Here is a 13,952-nt window from a genome sequence, read left to right as displayed (position 1 = left end):
ATTTTTGTTTTCAAGAATGGGGGGGGAGAGCATGGAGAATGTTAAAGATTGATTTTATAATAAGATAACATGTATTTTTTGTTTTTTTTCATACGAATTTAATTTAAAGCAAAGAGGGCAATCTGTTCGTATCTAATGGGTTCTGTTGATGGATATTAAATATCCAGTAGTTTAACATAATAGGGTGAACAGGCGTTGGGTATCGATTAATTAATTATACTCAGAAGTACATATAAAGAGTCAGCCAGCTTGGATGGGGATTGTGTTAGAGTGGAGAAGTAAACTTCGCAATAGACAGTCTCTACCAAAAGCATCCAAGTCTCAGTGTCTTCTTCAATACCAGGTTTGGGAGTTTCTCTAACACAAGAGCAGGTCCAAGACTGGGAATTCTGTGGAGAGGAACCTACCTCCTGACTCCTGTCCACCATCTACAAGGCACAAGCCAGGAGTGTGATGGATTACTCCCCACTTACCTGGATGAGTGCAGCTCCAACAAAACTCGATGCTCAACACATTCCAGGACAAAGCAACCCACTTGATTGGCTTGCTTTCTTACCTGGGAGCTGAACAGAGGCAATCGGGAGCGGCATAAATAGAACCTGGTAATCGGAGCGCGGCCTTTCCTACCTGGGAGCTGAACAGAGGCAACTGGGAGATGGGAGCGGCATCCCAGCTGCTGAAGAAACTAAGTTTTTTTGTAAAATTGCAACATTACAAGAAACTAGTAAGTTGATTGGCCGGTAAGTGCTTGGTGTAAGGGACAGTATGTTAATAGCCAAATTAGCACACCAGAATTAAGGTAGATCTACAAATAAAAAGAACTAAAACTAGAAAATAAAAATAAATATAACATAAAATAGTTAAAAGTGTTAAAATAAATACCTAAAACACAAACTGTTGCAATTAAGAATCATATAACCTTTAGTTTTATTTGTGGGTGGTACGAGCACTTAGTGAGCACTGTAAATTGCAATATTCACTGGAATTGTAAGAAACTAATTAAATTAACTTAATAACATACTTAACAATAGCAGGACAGGTGTTATGTTGCAGCTGTGGGATGCCAAGATGATCCGGAACAAATATGTCTGCAGAAAGTGCAGGCAGCTAGTCTAATTCCAGGTCAGGGTTATTGATCTGGAAGCCGAACTGCAGACACTGTGCAACCTAAGGAAGGGAGGAATACCAGGTCACTTTGTTCCAGAAGACAGAAGACAGAGGCAGGTTGCCTCACATCCTTTAAAAAGTACCTGGATAAGCACTTGGCACATCATAACATTCAAGGCAATGGGCCGAATGCTGGTAAATAGGATTATGTAGGTGGATCAGGTGTTTCTCATGTGTCGGTGCAGACTCGATGGGCCGAAGGGCCTCTTCTGCACTGTGAGATTCTGTGATACTGAGAATTTGGTGACATTACAATTGCTTGGGAAGTCTTACTGATCAAACAGATGGAGTTGCGGGCTGACAAGTCTCCGGGTCCTGATGGACTTCATCCGAGGGTCTTAAAAGAGGTGGCTAATGCGATAATAGATGCATTGGTGCCAATTTTCCCAAAATCCACTAGATTCTGGAAAGGTTCCATCAGACTGGAAAGTAGCAAATATAACCCCTCTATTCAAGGGAGGCAGAAAACAGGAAACTATAGACCAGTTAGCTTGACATCTGTCGTGGAGAAGGTGCTAGAATCGATCATTAAGGAGGTTATAGCTGGGCCACTTAGAAAAACTCAAGGTAATTGGGCAGAGTCAGCATGGTTTTGTGAAAGGGAAATCATGTTTAATAATTTATTGGAGTTCTTTAAAGGAGTAACATGCATTGTGGATAAAGGGGAGCCTGTAGGTGTGCTGTACTTGGATTTCCAGAAGGCATTTGATAAGGTGCCACATCAAAGATTATCGCAGAAAATAAAAGCTCATGGTGTAGGAGGTAACATATTAGCATGGATAGAAGATCGGCTAACTGGCAGAAAACAAAGTATGCATAAATGGGTCATTTTCTGATTGGCAGGATGTGACAAGTGGAGTCCTGCAGGAATCTGTGCTGGGGCCTCAACTTTTTACAATTCATATCAATGACTTAGATGAAGGGAGTGAAGGCATGGTAGCTAAATTTGCAGATGACACAAAGATAGCAAAGAAACTATGTTGTGAAGAGGACATAAGGAGTTGTAGATGGATACAGATAGGTTGAGTGAGTGGGCAAAAATCTGGCAGGTGGAGTATAATGTGGGAAAATGTGAAGTTGTTCACTTTGGCAGGGAGGATAAAAAAGCAGAGTATTACTTAAATGGATTCTTATGTTTCAATAAGATCACCTCTCATTCTACTAAACTCCAATGAGTACAGGCCCAACTTACTCAACCTCTCCTCATAAGAAAATCCCTCCATCCCCAGGATCAACCTAGTGAACCTCCTCTGGACTGCCTCCAATGCCAGTATATCTTTCCTTAGATAAGGGGACCAAAACTGTTCACAGTATTCTCGTATTCAGTGGTGCAGAGGGATCTAGGTGCTCTAGTGCATGAATCACAAAAAGTTAGTATGCAGGCACATCAAGTGATTAAGGCAGCAAATGGAATGCTATCCTTTATTCCAAGAAGAATTGAATATAAAAGTAAGGATGCTACGTGGCAAAGATCAGTGGCAAGCCAGAGGATTGGGAAAGTTTTAAAAAACCAACAGAAGATATCCAAAAAAATAATAAAGAGGGAGAAAATAAACTTTGAGGGTAAACTAGCAAGTAATATAAAAATGGACAGTAAGAGCTTCTTTAAATATATAAAAAGAGAGGCACCAAAATGAACATAGGCCCCTTAGAGAATGAGGCTGGGGAAATAATAATGGGGAACCAGGAAATGCCAGAGGAGTTGAATAAATACTTTGCATCAGTCTTCACGGCTGAAGACACTAATAGCATACTAAAAATGCTAAATAATCATGGGGCAAAAGGGGAGAGGAAATAAATACAATAACTATCACTAGAGAAAAAGTACTAGGGAAGCTAATGAGGCTAAAAGCTGATAAGTCACCTGGATATGATGGATTACATCTTAGGATATTAAAGGAAATAGCTGCAGAGATAGTGGATGCACTGGCAGTAATCTTCCAAGAATCCTTAGATTCTGGAAAAGCCCCAGAGGATTGGAAAACTGCCAATGTATTCAAAAAGGGAAGGAGACAAAAAACAGGTAACTATAGGCCAGTTAGCTTAAAATTTGTCTAAATATGCATTTAGAAATGCATTTAGAAATGCATAATATAATCAAGCAGAGTCAGGATGGCTTCATGAAGGGGAAATCATGCCTGACAAATTTATTAGAATTCTTTTGAGGAGGTAACAAGCAGGATAGATAAAGGGGAACCGTAATATATTTGGATTTCTAAAAGGCGTTCAATAAGGTACCACACAAAAGGCTACTTAATAAGATAAGAGCCCATGGTGTTGGGGGTAGTACATTAGCATGGATAGAGAACTGACTAACCAACAGAAGACAGAGTTGGGATATGGGAGGCCATTTTCAGGATGGCAACCTGTAACTAGTGGAGTGCCACAACGATCAGTACTGGTGCCACAATTATTTTATTAATGACTTGGATGAGGGAAATTAATGTACTATCGCCAAGTTCACAGATGACATAAAAACAGGCGGAAAGGCAAGTGGTGAGGATGACAAATAGTCTACAGAGGGATATAGACAGGTTAAGTGAGTGGGCAAAAAACTTGGCAGATGGAATATGTGGGAAAATGTGAGATTATGCACTTTGGCATGAAGAATGAAGGAGATGAATATTACTTAAATGGAGAAAGACTGAAGAAAGCTACAGCACAGAAGGATTTGGGGCTCCTCGTGCATGAATCCCAAAAAGCTAGCATACAAATCCGGAAGGTACTAGGTAAGGCAAATGGAATGTTGGGCTTTATTTCAAAGGAGTATAAAAATAGGAAAGTCTAGCTAAAACTATACAAGGCACTCGTTAGACCATACCTAGAATACTGTGAACAGCTTTGGTCCCCTTATCTAAGGAAATATATACTGGCATTGGAGGTAGTCCAGAGGAGGTTCACTAGGTTGATCCCAGGTATGGAGGGATTTTCTTATGAGGAGAGGTTGGGTAGGTTGGGCCTGTACTCATTGGAGTTTAGTAGAATGAGAGGCGACCTTATTGAAACATAAAAGATTCTTAGGGGGCTTGACAGGGTAGATGCTGAGAGGTTGTTTCCCCTTGTGGGAGAGTCTAGGACCAGAGGGCATAATCTCAAAGTGAGGGGCTGCCCATTTAAGACAGAGATGAGGAGGAATTTCTTCTCTCAGAGGGTAGTCAATCTGTGGAATTTGTTATCACAGAGGGCTGTAGAGGCTGGGTCGTTAAGTATATTCAAGGCTGAGATAGACAGATTTTTAATCAGTAAGGGAATCAAGGTTTGGTGGGAAAAGGCAGGAAAGTGGAGTTGAGGATTATCAGATCAGCCATGATCTCATTGAATGGCGGAGCAGACGCGCTGGTCCAAATGGACTACCTCTGCTCCTATGTCTTATGGTTAGAGGACTGGAGAATTGCAAATATTACACCCTTGTTCAAAAAGTTTGTAAGGATAAGCCAAATGACGACAGGTCAGTCAGTTTAACCTTGGTCATGGGGAAGCTTTTAGAAAAAATAATCCGGGACAAAATTAGCCATCATTTGGACAAGTGTGGTTTAATCCAGGAAAGCCAACATGGATTTGTTCAAGGCAAATCATGTTTAGTTAACTTCCTTGAGTTCTTGATGAGACATCAGAGATGGTTGATGAATGTAATGCAGTTGATGTGGAGTACATGGACTTCTAAAAGGCATTTGATAATATGTCACATAACAGACGTGTCAGCAAGTTGAAGTCAATAGAATTAAAGGGACGTTTAATCCAGGAAAGCCAACATGGATTTGTTCAAGGCAAATCATGTTTAGTTAACTTCCTTGAGTTCTTGATGAGACATCAGAGATGGTTGATGAATGTAATGCAGTTGATGTGGAGTACATGGACTTCTAAAAGGCATTTGATAATATGTCACATAACAGACGTGTCAGCAAGTTGAAGTCAATAGAATTAAAGGGACGTTAGCAACATGGATACAAAGTTGGCTGAGTGCCAGGAAATAGAGTAGTAATGAATGGCTGTTTTTCGGACTGGAGGCAGTGGAGATCCCCAGGGGCCAGTACACGCTTCTCTTGATCTATATTAACGGCCTAGGCGGTCTTGTGGTGCAGTGGGTAGCATCCCTGCCTGAGCCAGAAGTTCCTGGCTCAAATGCCATTCAAGGACTTGATGGCCAAAGAAGGTGTGTTCATAACATGGCCAAACAGGTTGAGTATCAACTTCTAAATCCTTCCAACGTAAGCAATGGCAGGCGGTAAGAGAGGAGGAGAATCCTGGTAAGTCATATGACTGAAAGAAATTGGAACCTCTATCATCACCATCCATAGCTTCAGGCTACAGCATGCATGTAAAAGCGTATGTTGCCACAGAAACTCTGACTCCTTGAGGGGCCAGTTGGCTCAGTTAGCTTGACGGCCGATGTGGATCAAATTGATGCCAACAGCTTGTTCAATCCCCGTTCTGGCTGGGCAAATTTGAGGTCCTGCTTCCTTGCCCGACCCATGGTAGAGACTGCGGCACTGTGGGTCGCACCCGTCTTCAGGCAGAGAACTCATGAAGAATTAGTGACCTAGACTTGAGGACACAATTTCAAAATCTGAAGATGACACAAAACATGGAAGTATTCTGAACCATGAGGAGGATAGTGATAAACTCCAAGATGGCAAACAGAGTGGTGGAATGGGCAAACATATGGCAGATGAATTTTAATACAGGGAAGTATTTGGTATGAAGAACGAGGAGAGACAAAAGAACCTAAAGGGCACAATTCTAAAGGGGTGCAGGAACAGAGAGGCCTAAGATATAAGTGCACAAATCTTTGAAGATAGCAGGGCAGGTTGAGAAAGCAGTTGATAAGGCATGTACAATTCTGGGCTAAAATTCTTAAAATAGAGTACAAAAGCAACCTTTATAAAACATTGTTTCGGCCTCAACTTATTTACAATTCTGGGCACTGCACTTTAGGAAGGATGTGAAGGCTTTAGAGAGGGTGCAGAAAAAATTATAGGAATGGTTTCTGGGATGATGGAATTCAGTTATATGTATAAATTGGAGAAGAAAAGGTTAAGAGGAGATTTAACACAAATTTTCAAAATAATGAGCGGTCTAGACAGAGCAGATGGAGAGAAATTGTTCCCATTGGCAGAAGGGTCAAGAGCCAGAGACACTGTTTTAAAGTGACTGGCAAAAGAACCAATGATGACATGAGGAAAAACGTTTTCCATGCAGTACCCGGTTAGGATCAGGAATTCACTGCCTGACAGTTTGTGGAGGGCAGGTTCAATCGCAGTTTTCAAAAGCGAGTTGGAGAAGAGTCCAGGAGAAAAAATATTGCAGAACTACAGGAAAAAGGAAGGGGAATAGGGTTTGCTGAGTTACTCTTGAGAGCCAGCACAGACTTGACAGGTTGAATGGCTTCCTTCTGTGCAGTTACCATTCTGTGATTGCATGACTTGGCATGAAAAAGGAGGGTAGAAAACAAGAAACCAAAAAAACAAAATAAATGGCAACAGAGAAATTGCAATGAATACTGAGCTTTACCTGCTGGTAACCCGTGCTTTATGATTGAACAATCCATCTGCACTGTCAATCCAGGAGGATCCACGCAGGACATACATTTTCTGAGCATCAGCCTTTACAGAGAGGCCTGGTGGAGAGTATTCAGTGTCTGTCCATTCCCATACATTTCCCAGCATGTCATAGAGGCCTGAACAAAGAGCACAAACCACAGCTTCAGTGCAAATAACAAGTTCAATCTCAATGATCCATCTTTCAATAAATCTGCCACTGATGATCACAGAAATGAGTATTTTTCAGTTAGATCAATTCTTCATTTTCTGGCATCATTAAATTCTAAACCCTGTGATCTCACTTTCCATATGAAAATACCCATTATAACCGCTGGGCAAGTTACCCTCTGTGTGCAAAGTGGAACTGCATTATAAACCTGCTCAGAAACAATGCAGTTACAACAATAACCTATATTTCATTTACAAAATGTCTCATGGTTGTCAGCAAGGGTAATGGGGTAGGGGATAGGCTGTCGCAAGGGAAGAAAACAATGAAATGGATAAAATAAGCAATAAGCCAAGGTGGGAAAGCTGGAAGAGATCAATGGTTTGGTGGAAGCAATTTTTTTGCTGTATTTTAAGGTGTCTGAGATGGGTAGCACTGTGCTGCGAACGCAAAGGCTGTGGTGGTAGGTTCTTACCATAGTTATTCTGCGGTGGAAATGCATTTACAGGAGATACACCATGATAACCATCTTCTGCTGTGTCCTGATCTGGAAATTTTCCCTGTGAAAGACATATCAAGAAACAACATACTGTACACCATAATGAGAACAGATTGGTGGGTAACAAAAAGGAATACAAGTCTTTACTAAACATATAAATAGTAAAAGGGTAGTCAAGGGAAGGATGGGAATGAATAGAGACTAAAAACAAAATCTTGTGAAGGCAGAGGACATGGCTGAGGTGCAAAGTGAATACTTTGTGTCTCTCTTCACTACAGAAGAGGATGCTGTCACTAACAGCAAAGGAGGTAGTGATAGAGAAACTGGATATGACAAAAATAAATAAAGAGCAGGGACTTAAAAGGTTAACAGTCCTCAAAGTAGAAAAGCCACAGGTCTTGAAGGGATGCATCACAGGTTATCGGGAGAAGTAAGGCTGGAAATTGCAGAAGGTCCGGACACAATCTCCTAAACCTCCTTAGGGGGTGTTGCCAGAGGACTGGAGAATTGCTAATGTTGTATCATTTAAAAAAGGGAGAGTGATTAAATCTAGTAATGACAGGACAGGCAACCTAACGTTGGTAGTGGAGAAACTCTTAAAGGAAAAAATGTATTTACTCTTGGAAAATCACGGGTAAATAAATGACAGCCATGTTTATTGTGAAATGTGTCTGACAAACTTAGAATCTTATAGCACAGATGAAGGCCATTCTTTGAAAGATCTGGCCAGATTAGACTCATACACCAGCTTCATTCACATAACCCTGCAAGTTAGTCCTCTTCAAATAGAAGTCTAACTGCCTTTTGAAAATTCCTATCTGATTCTGTCATTCTTATCGGTAATACTTTCCTGATATATAATAGCAGACTGAGAAAACTTCTCATCATGTTATTTTGCCAATTATTACAAATCCATGACCAATGGTCATCACCCACTTGCAAGAAGAAATAGTTTCTCCAGATTTGCTCTTTAAAATCCCTCAATTTTGAATTATTAGGTTTCCCCTTTACCTTCTCAGCTCTAAGGAGCACAATCACTACTTCTCCAATCCACCCACATAACTGAAGCCACTCATCTCTGGAATCATCTTGGTAAAACCTCTTCTCTACCCTCTCCAAGGTCTTGACATCCTTTCTGAAGTGTGGACAATACTCCCAGCTGAGGCCTAATAGTTAAGTGTAAAGGTTCAGCATGACTTCCATGGTTTTGTATTCAATGCTCCTATTTACAAAGCTAAGTGCCCCATACAATTTCTTAGCCACCTTAACAATTTGCCTTCCACCTTCATGGATTTGTGAATATGCCCAAGGTCCCTGTTCTCTTGCAATCCCTCAAAATAGTACCAATGACCTTTGTTGTTTCTCCCAAAGTGCAACACTTCAAACATATCCACATTAATTGCACCTGCCACGTGTCAGCCAATTTCACCAGCCAGTCTATATCCACCTGAACTCTTGTTATTATCCTGCTCACTATTTAGTAAGTTGCTATGTTTAGATTATCCCCAAACTTTCTGATCCTTTCTATTTTTGGCCTATCCAATATCTTCACCCCTCCTCTACTGTGACAATATCTTAATTTTCTTTTGTCAAGTACTCATTCAGATGCAAACTACTCATTCCATACTTCAGTAATGTTCACTGCCTCCAAAAGATTTTCATTTTTGCCCCAAATCAGTCCTACTAGTCCTTTAACTTTCCTTTCACATTTTCTGTTTTTAAAGGATTTTTTGTTCCTTTCCTCTTAACTGCTAATATTTTCTCATACTCTCTTTGCCCTTCTTAGACCCTGTTTCAATTTCCTCTGACAGAACTTGATGAGTTCTTTGAGGAAGTAACAGAGAAGATTGAGTACAGTTTGGCTGATGTTGAGTATTAGGACTTGCAAAACGTGTTTGATAAAGTGCCACATAATGAACTTATTGGTAAAATTGAATCCCACATGGGTTAAATAGATTTTGCAGCATAGATAAAAAAACAGCTACAAGTCAGAAAGCAGAGCGAAGTGGTGAACAATTCTCTTTTTAGGCTGGAAGGAAGCATACACTGGTGTCCCCTCATCACTGGTGCCTATGTTAGGATCATTGCTCTTTGTGATATATATTAATGACCTGGATTTGGGTATACAGAGCATCATTTCAAAGTCTGCACATAGCAGTAAATTTGGAATTGTAGTAAACAGTGAGTAGGACAGTAGGACACCTCAGAAGGACTTAGAAAGACTAGTAAAATAGGTAGACATGTGACAGATTAAATTTAAGTCAGAGAGTTGTGATGTGATACATTTTGGAAGGATGAGTAAAAGCAATATGAACTAAGTGGTGCAATGTTAAAGGTGAACAGAAACAGGCCGGTTTCAGGCAAGGGGGCTGGGGTACCTCCACTGGGTGGTCCCGTGTCCAACGGAGAAGGCAGCCCCACCCAAGGTCATACCCCCTTTAACCCTCCCTCCACCCCAGCCTCTCAAACCCAGTCCCCCAACCCCTTCTACTCCCCTCGCTAGGGCCTGCCACCCAGGCTTGCGATACTGCAGACTTACCTTCAGTCCAGCCTGTATTAGCTCTTCTTCTTTGAGGACTAGTTTAGTCTCAGGAGTGGCCACCGGTTGAATTTGGTGCTGCTGGGACTACAAAGCTATCAGTCATCTGATTGGCTGGCAGCTCTAAGGCGGGACTTCCTCCCCAAATGGGGATAAAAGTCTCATCCTTAGCCAATTAACACCGCACAGAATGTTAATTGGCTGTGGGACAAGCGGTATCAGTGGGGATGCATACCCTGCCAACTATCTGGATGGCGGGTCAGGAAACCCCATCATTTAAAAAATCCTGCCCTGGAGTACAAAAATCAAGAAGTTTTGCTAAACTTCTATAAAAACACAGGTGAGGTCTCAGCTAGAGTACAGCGTCCAATTCCGGGCACCATACTTCAGGAAGGATGATAAGGCGGGTTGAAGGATCAAGCTTGGGTAGAGGTAGCAATTCAAGGTGTAGAGTCAAGACAGGAGAGCAAAATAGTAATATGAGAAGTGAGGGTCAGAGAATGGCAGGAAGGGACAGAGAGAAAAAACCTAAGAAACCTAAACCTACATCAACAGCCAAGACTAGATGTTACAAAGGTAACAAAAAGACAAAACTGAAGGCTCTCTTTCTGAATGCACGTAGCATTCATAACAAAGTAAATGAATTGATGGTCCACATTGAAGTAAATAAATATGATTGGATAGCAATTACGGAGAGGTGGCTGCAGAACAACAATGATTGGGTCCTTAATATTGAAGGGTACATGACATTCAAGAAGAATAGGAAGCTAGGTAAAGGTGGAGGGGTAGCACTGTTAATCAAAGAGGGCATTGGTGCAATAGTTAGAGATGACCTTGGTTCGGGAGATGAAGATGTAGAATCGCTTTGGGTGGAGATGAGGAATAGTAGGGAGAAATAGTCATTAGTGGGAGTGGTCTACAGGCCCCCTAACAGCAGCCACAGTGTAGAACAAAGTAGTCAAGAGAAGATATTGTGTGCTTGTGATAAAGGGACGGCAATAAATAATAAACGGTGATTTTAATCTATACAAACTGGAAAAATCAGATTAGCAGTAGTAGCCTGAGTGAGGAGTTCTTAGAATACTTTTGAGATAGTTTCTTAGAGCAGCATGTTCTGGAACCAACTAGAGGGCAAGTTATATTAGATTTGGTATTGTGTAATGTGACAGGATTAATTAATAACCTCACAGAAAAGGCACCCCTAGGTAGCAGCAACTACAATATGATTGAATTTTACCTCCAATCTCAAAGAGAGAAGAGTGGGTCTAAGACTAGTATCTTAAACTTAAATAAGGGCAACTATGGGGATGAAAGCTGAGCTAGCTTAAGTGAACTGGAAGACTAGGCGAGGATAGATCAATAGAGAAGCAGTGGCAGACATTTCACAGAATCACACAGTGCAGAAGAGGCCCTTTGGCCCATCAAGTCTGCACCAACACGTGAGAAACACCTGACCTACCTACCTAATCCCATTTACCAGCACCTGGCCCATAGCCTTGAGGCTATTTTTAAGATTAACATTTAAGGGGATATTTCAGAGTATTCAGAATAAGTACATTCCTACTATAAAGAAAAATTCTAAGGGGCATGGACTCACCATCCATGCTTAACTAGAGATGTTAAGGAAAGCATCAAACTTAAGGAAAAAGCATACAACTCCGCAAAGATGAGTGGCAGGACAGATGATTGGACAGAATATAAAGAATGGCAGAAAATGACTAAAAGGTTAATCAGGAGAAAGAAATTAGAGTATGAGAGGAAGCTAGCTAAAAATGTATAAACGGATAGCAAGAGTTTCTACAGGTATTTAAAAAGGAAAAGAGTAAGTAAAGCGAGTGTTGGTCCTCTAGAGTGTGACAGTGGGGAGTTAATAGAAGATGATGAGGAAATGGTAGAAGAAATGAACAAATATTTTGCTTCTGTGTTCACCATAAACAATACAAAAAACATTCCAGTAATAGCCACAAATTAGGAGGTGAAAGGAGAAAGGAACTTTGTGAAATTGAAATCACTAGAAAAATGGTACTGAGTAAATAGATGGAGCTGCAGGCTGGCAAGTGTCCAGGTCCCAATGGACTACATCCTAGGGTCTGAAAAAGAGGTGGCTAATGAGTAGTCGATGCGCTAGTACTAATTTGCTGAAATTCGCTAGAATCTGGAAAGGTTCCATCAGACTGGAAAGTAGCAAACCCCTCTATTCAAGAAGGGAGGGAGGCAGAAAACAGGAAACTATAGGCCAGTTAGCTTGACGTCTGTCATGGGGAAGTTATTAGAATCGATCGTTAAGGAGGTTATAGCTGGGCACTTGGAAGAGCTCAAGGCAATTGGGAAGAGTCAGCACGGTTTTGTGAACGGAAAATCATGTTTAACCAATTTATTAGAGTTTTTTGAAGGAGTAACACGCGCAGTGGATAAAGGGTAGCCTGTAGGCGTACTGTACTTGGATTTTCAGAAGGTATTTGATAAGGTGCCACATCAACGAGTTCTTACGGAAAATAAAAGCACATGGTATAGTGGGTAACATATTAGCATGGATAGAAGATTGGCTGGCTGGCAAAATGCACAGGGTATGCACAGATGGGTCTTTTTCTGATTGGCAGGGTGTAGCATCCTAAAGGGGTCTGTACTGGGGCCTCAACTTTTTACAATTTACATCAATGACTTAGATGAGGGGAGTGAAGACATGGTAACTAAATTTGCAGATGACACAAAGATAAGTAGGAAAGTATATTGTGAAGAGGACATGAGGAGGTTACAGATGGATACAGATAGGTTGAGTGAGTGGGCAAAGATCTGGCAAATGGAGTTTAATATGGGAAAATGTGAACTTGTTCACTTTGGCAGGCAGCACAAAAAAGCAGAATATTACTTAAAAGGAGAACAGCTGCATAATTCTGAGGTGCAGAGGGATCTAGGCGTTCGAGTACGAGTCACAAAGTTAGTATGCAGGTACAGCATTATTAAAGGATTAAAAGGAAGTAATTATGAAGGCTAATGGGATGCTATCCTTTACTACGAGAGGAATTGAGCATAAAAGTAAGGATGTTATGCTTTAGTTATACAGGGTATTGGTGAGACCACACCTCGAACATTCTATGCAGTTTTGGTCTCCTTATTTAAAGGTTCAGAGAAGGTTTACTGGATTGATACCTGGAATGAGTGGGTTGCCTTATGAGGAAAGGCTAGACAGACTGGGCTTGTTTCCACTGGAGTTTAGAAGAGGTAGGGGTGATTTGATTGAAGTATACAAGATCCTGAATGGCCTTGACAAGGTGGAGGTCAAAAGGATGTTTCCTCTTGTGGGTGAGTCCAGAACTAGGGGGCACTGTTTGAAAATTAGGGGTTGCCCTTTTAGGACAGAGATGGGGAGAATTTTTTTCTCTGAGGGTTGTGCAACTTTTTTGGAATTCTCTGCCTCAGAAGGTGGTGGAGGCGGGGTCATTGAATATTTTTAAGGCAGAGATAGATAGATTCTTGTTAGGCAAGGGAATCAAAGGTTATCAGGGTCAGATGGGAATGTGGAAGTCGAAACACAAGATCAGTCATGATCTTATTGAATGGCGGAGCAGGCTCGAGGGGCCGAATGGTCTACTCCTGTTCCTATTTCTTATGTTCATATCCCCCACTCTACCACCACCAGCAAGCCAGAAGACCAACTGGGTTCAATGAAGAGTGCAGGATCGCATGCCAGGAACAGCACCAGGCATACCAAAAATGAGATGTCAACCTGGTGAAGCTGTAACACAGGACTACTTGCATGCTAAACACTGGGAGCAGCATTCTATACAGAGCTAAGTGATCCCACAACCAACCAATGGTAGTGATAGCGGGCAGTATATTCAGGAGGGATAGATACTGTTCTCTGTAGCCGTGACAGGGAGCTCCGAAGGTTGTGTTGCCTGACTGGTACTATGGTTAAGGACATCCCCTCTCGGCTGGAGACGAACTTGGAGTGGGAGGGGAAGGATCCAGTTGTTGTGGTCCATGTAGGAACCAAAGACATGGATAGAACTAGGAATGACATTCTGCTGAGTGTGTTAG

At 41.4% G+C, this 13,952-nt stretch overlaps 1 protein-coding gene across 1 annotated transcript in view; it reads right to left on the bottom strand.

Annotated features, from left to right (window-relative positions):
• sumf2 (sulfatase modifying factor 2) overlaps window positions 1–13,952 on the bottom strand; it is a 62,890-nt gene that overhangs the window by 9,734 nt on the left and 39,204 nt on the right. The window contains 2 exon segments of the mRNA XM_078548770.1: window positions 6,679–6,844; window positions 7,349–7,433. Of these exon segments, the coding sequence (XP_078404896.1) occupies window positions 6,679–6,844; window positions 7,349–7,433 (251 nt within the window).

Source organism: Cetorhinus maximus, chromosome 9, assembly GCF_964194155.1.
Source record: "Cetorhinus maximus chromosome 9, sCetMax3.hap1.1, whole genome shotgun sequence".
NCBI lineage: Eukaryota > Metazoa > Chordata > Chondrichthyes > Lamniformes > Cetorhinidae > Cetorhinus > Cetorhinus maximus.
Note: the sequence above shows the minus strand (reverse complement) of the source record. Positions and strands in the feature narration are given on the sequence as shown.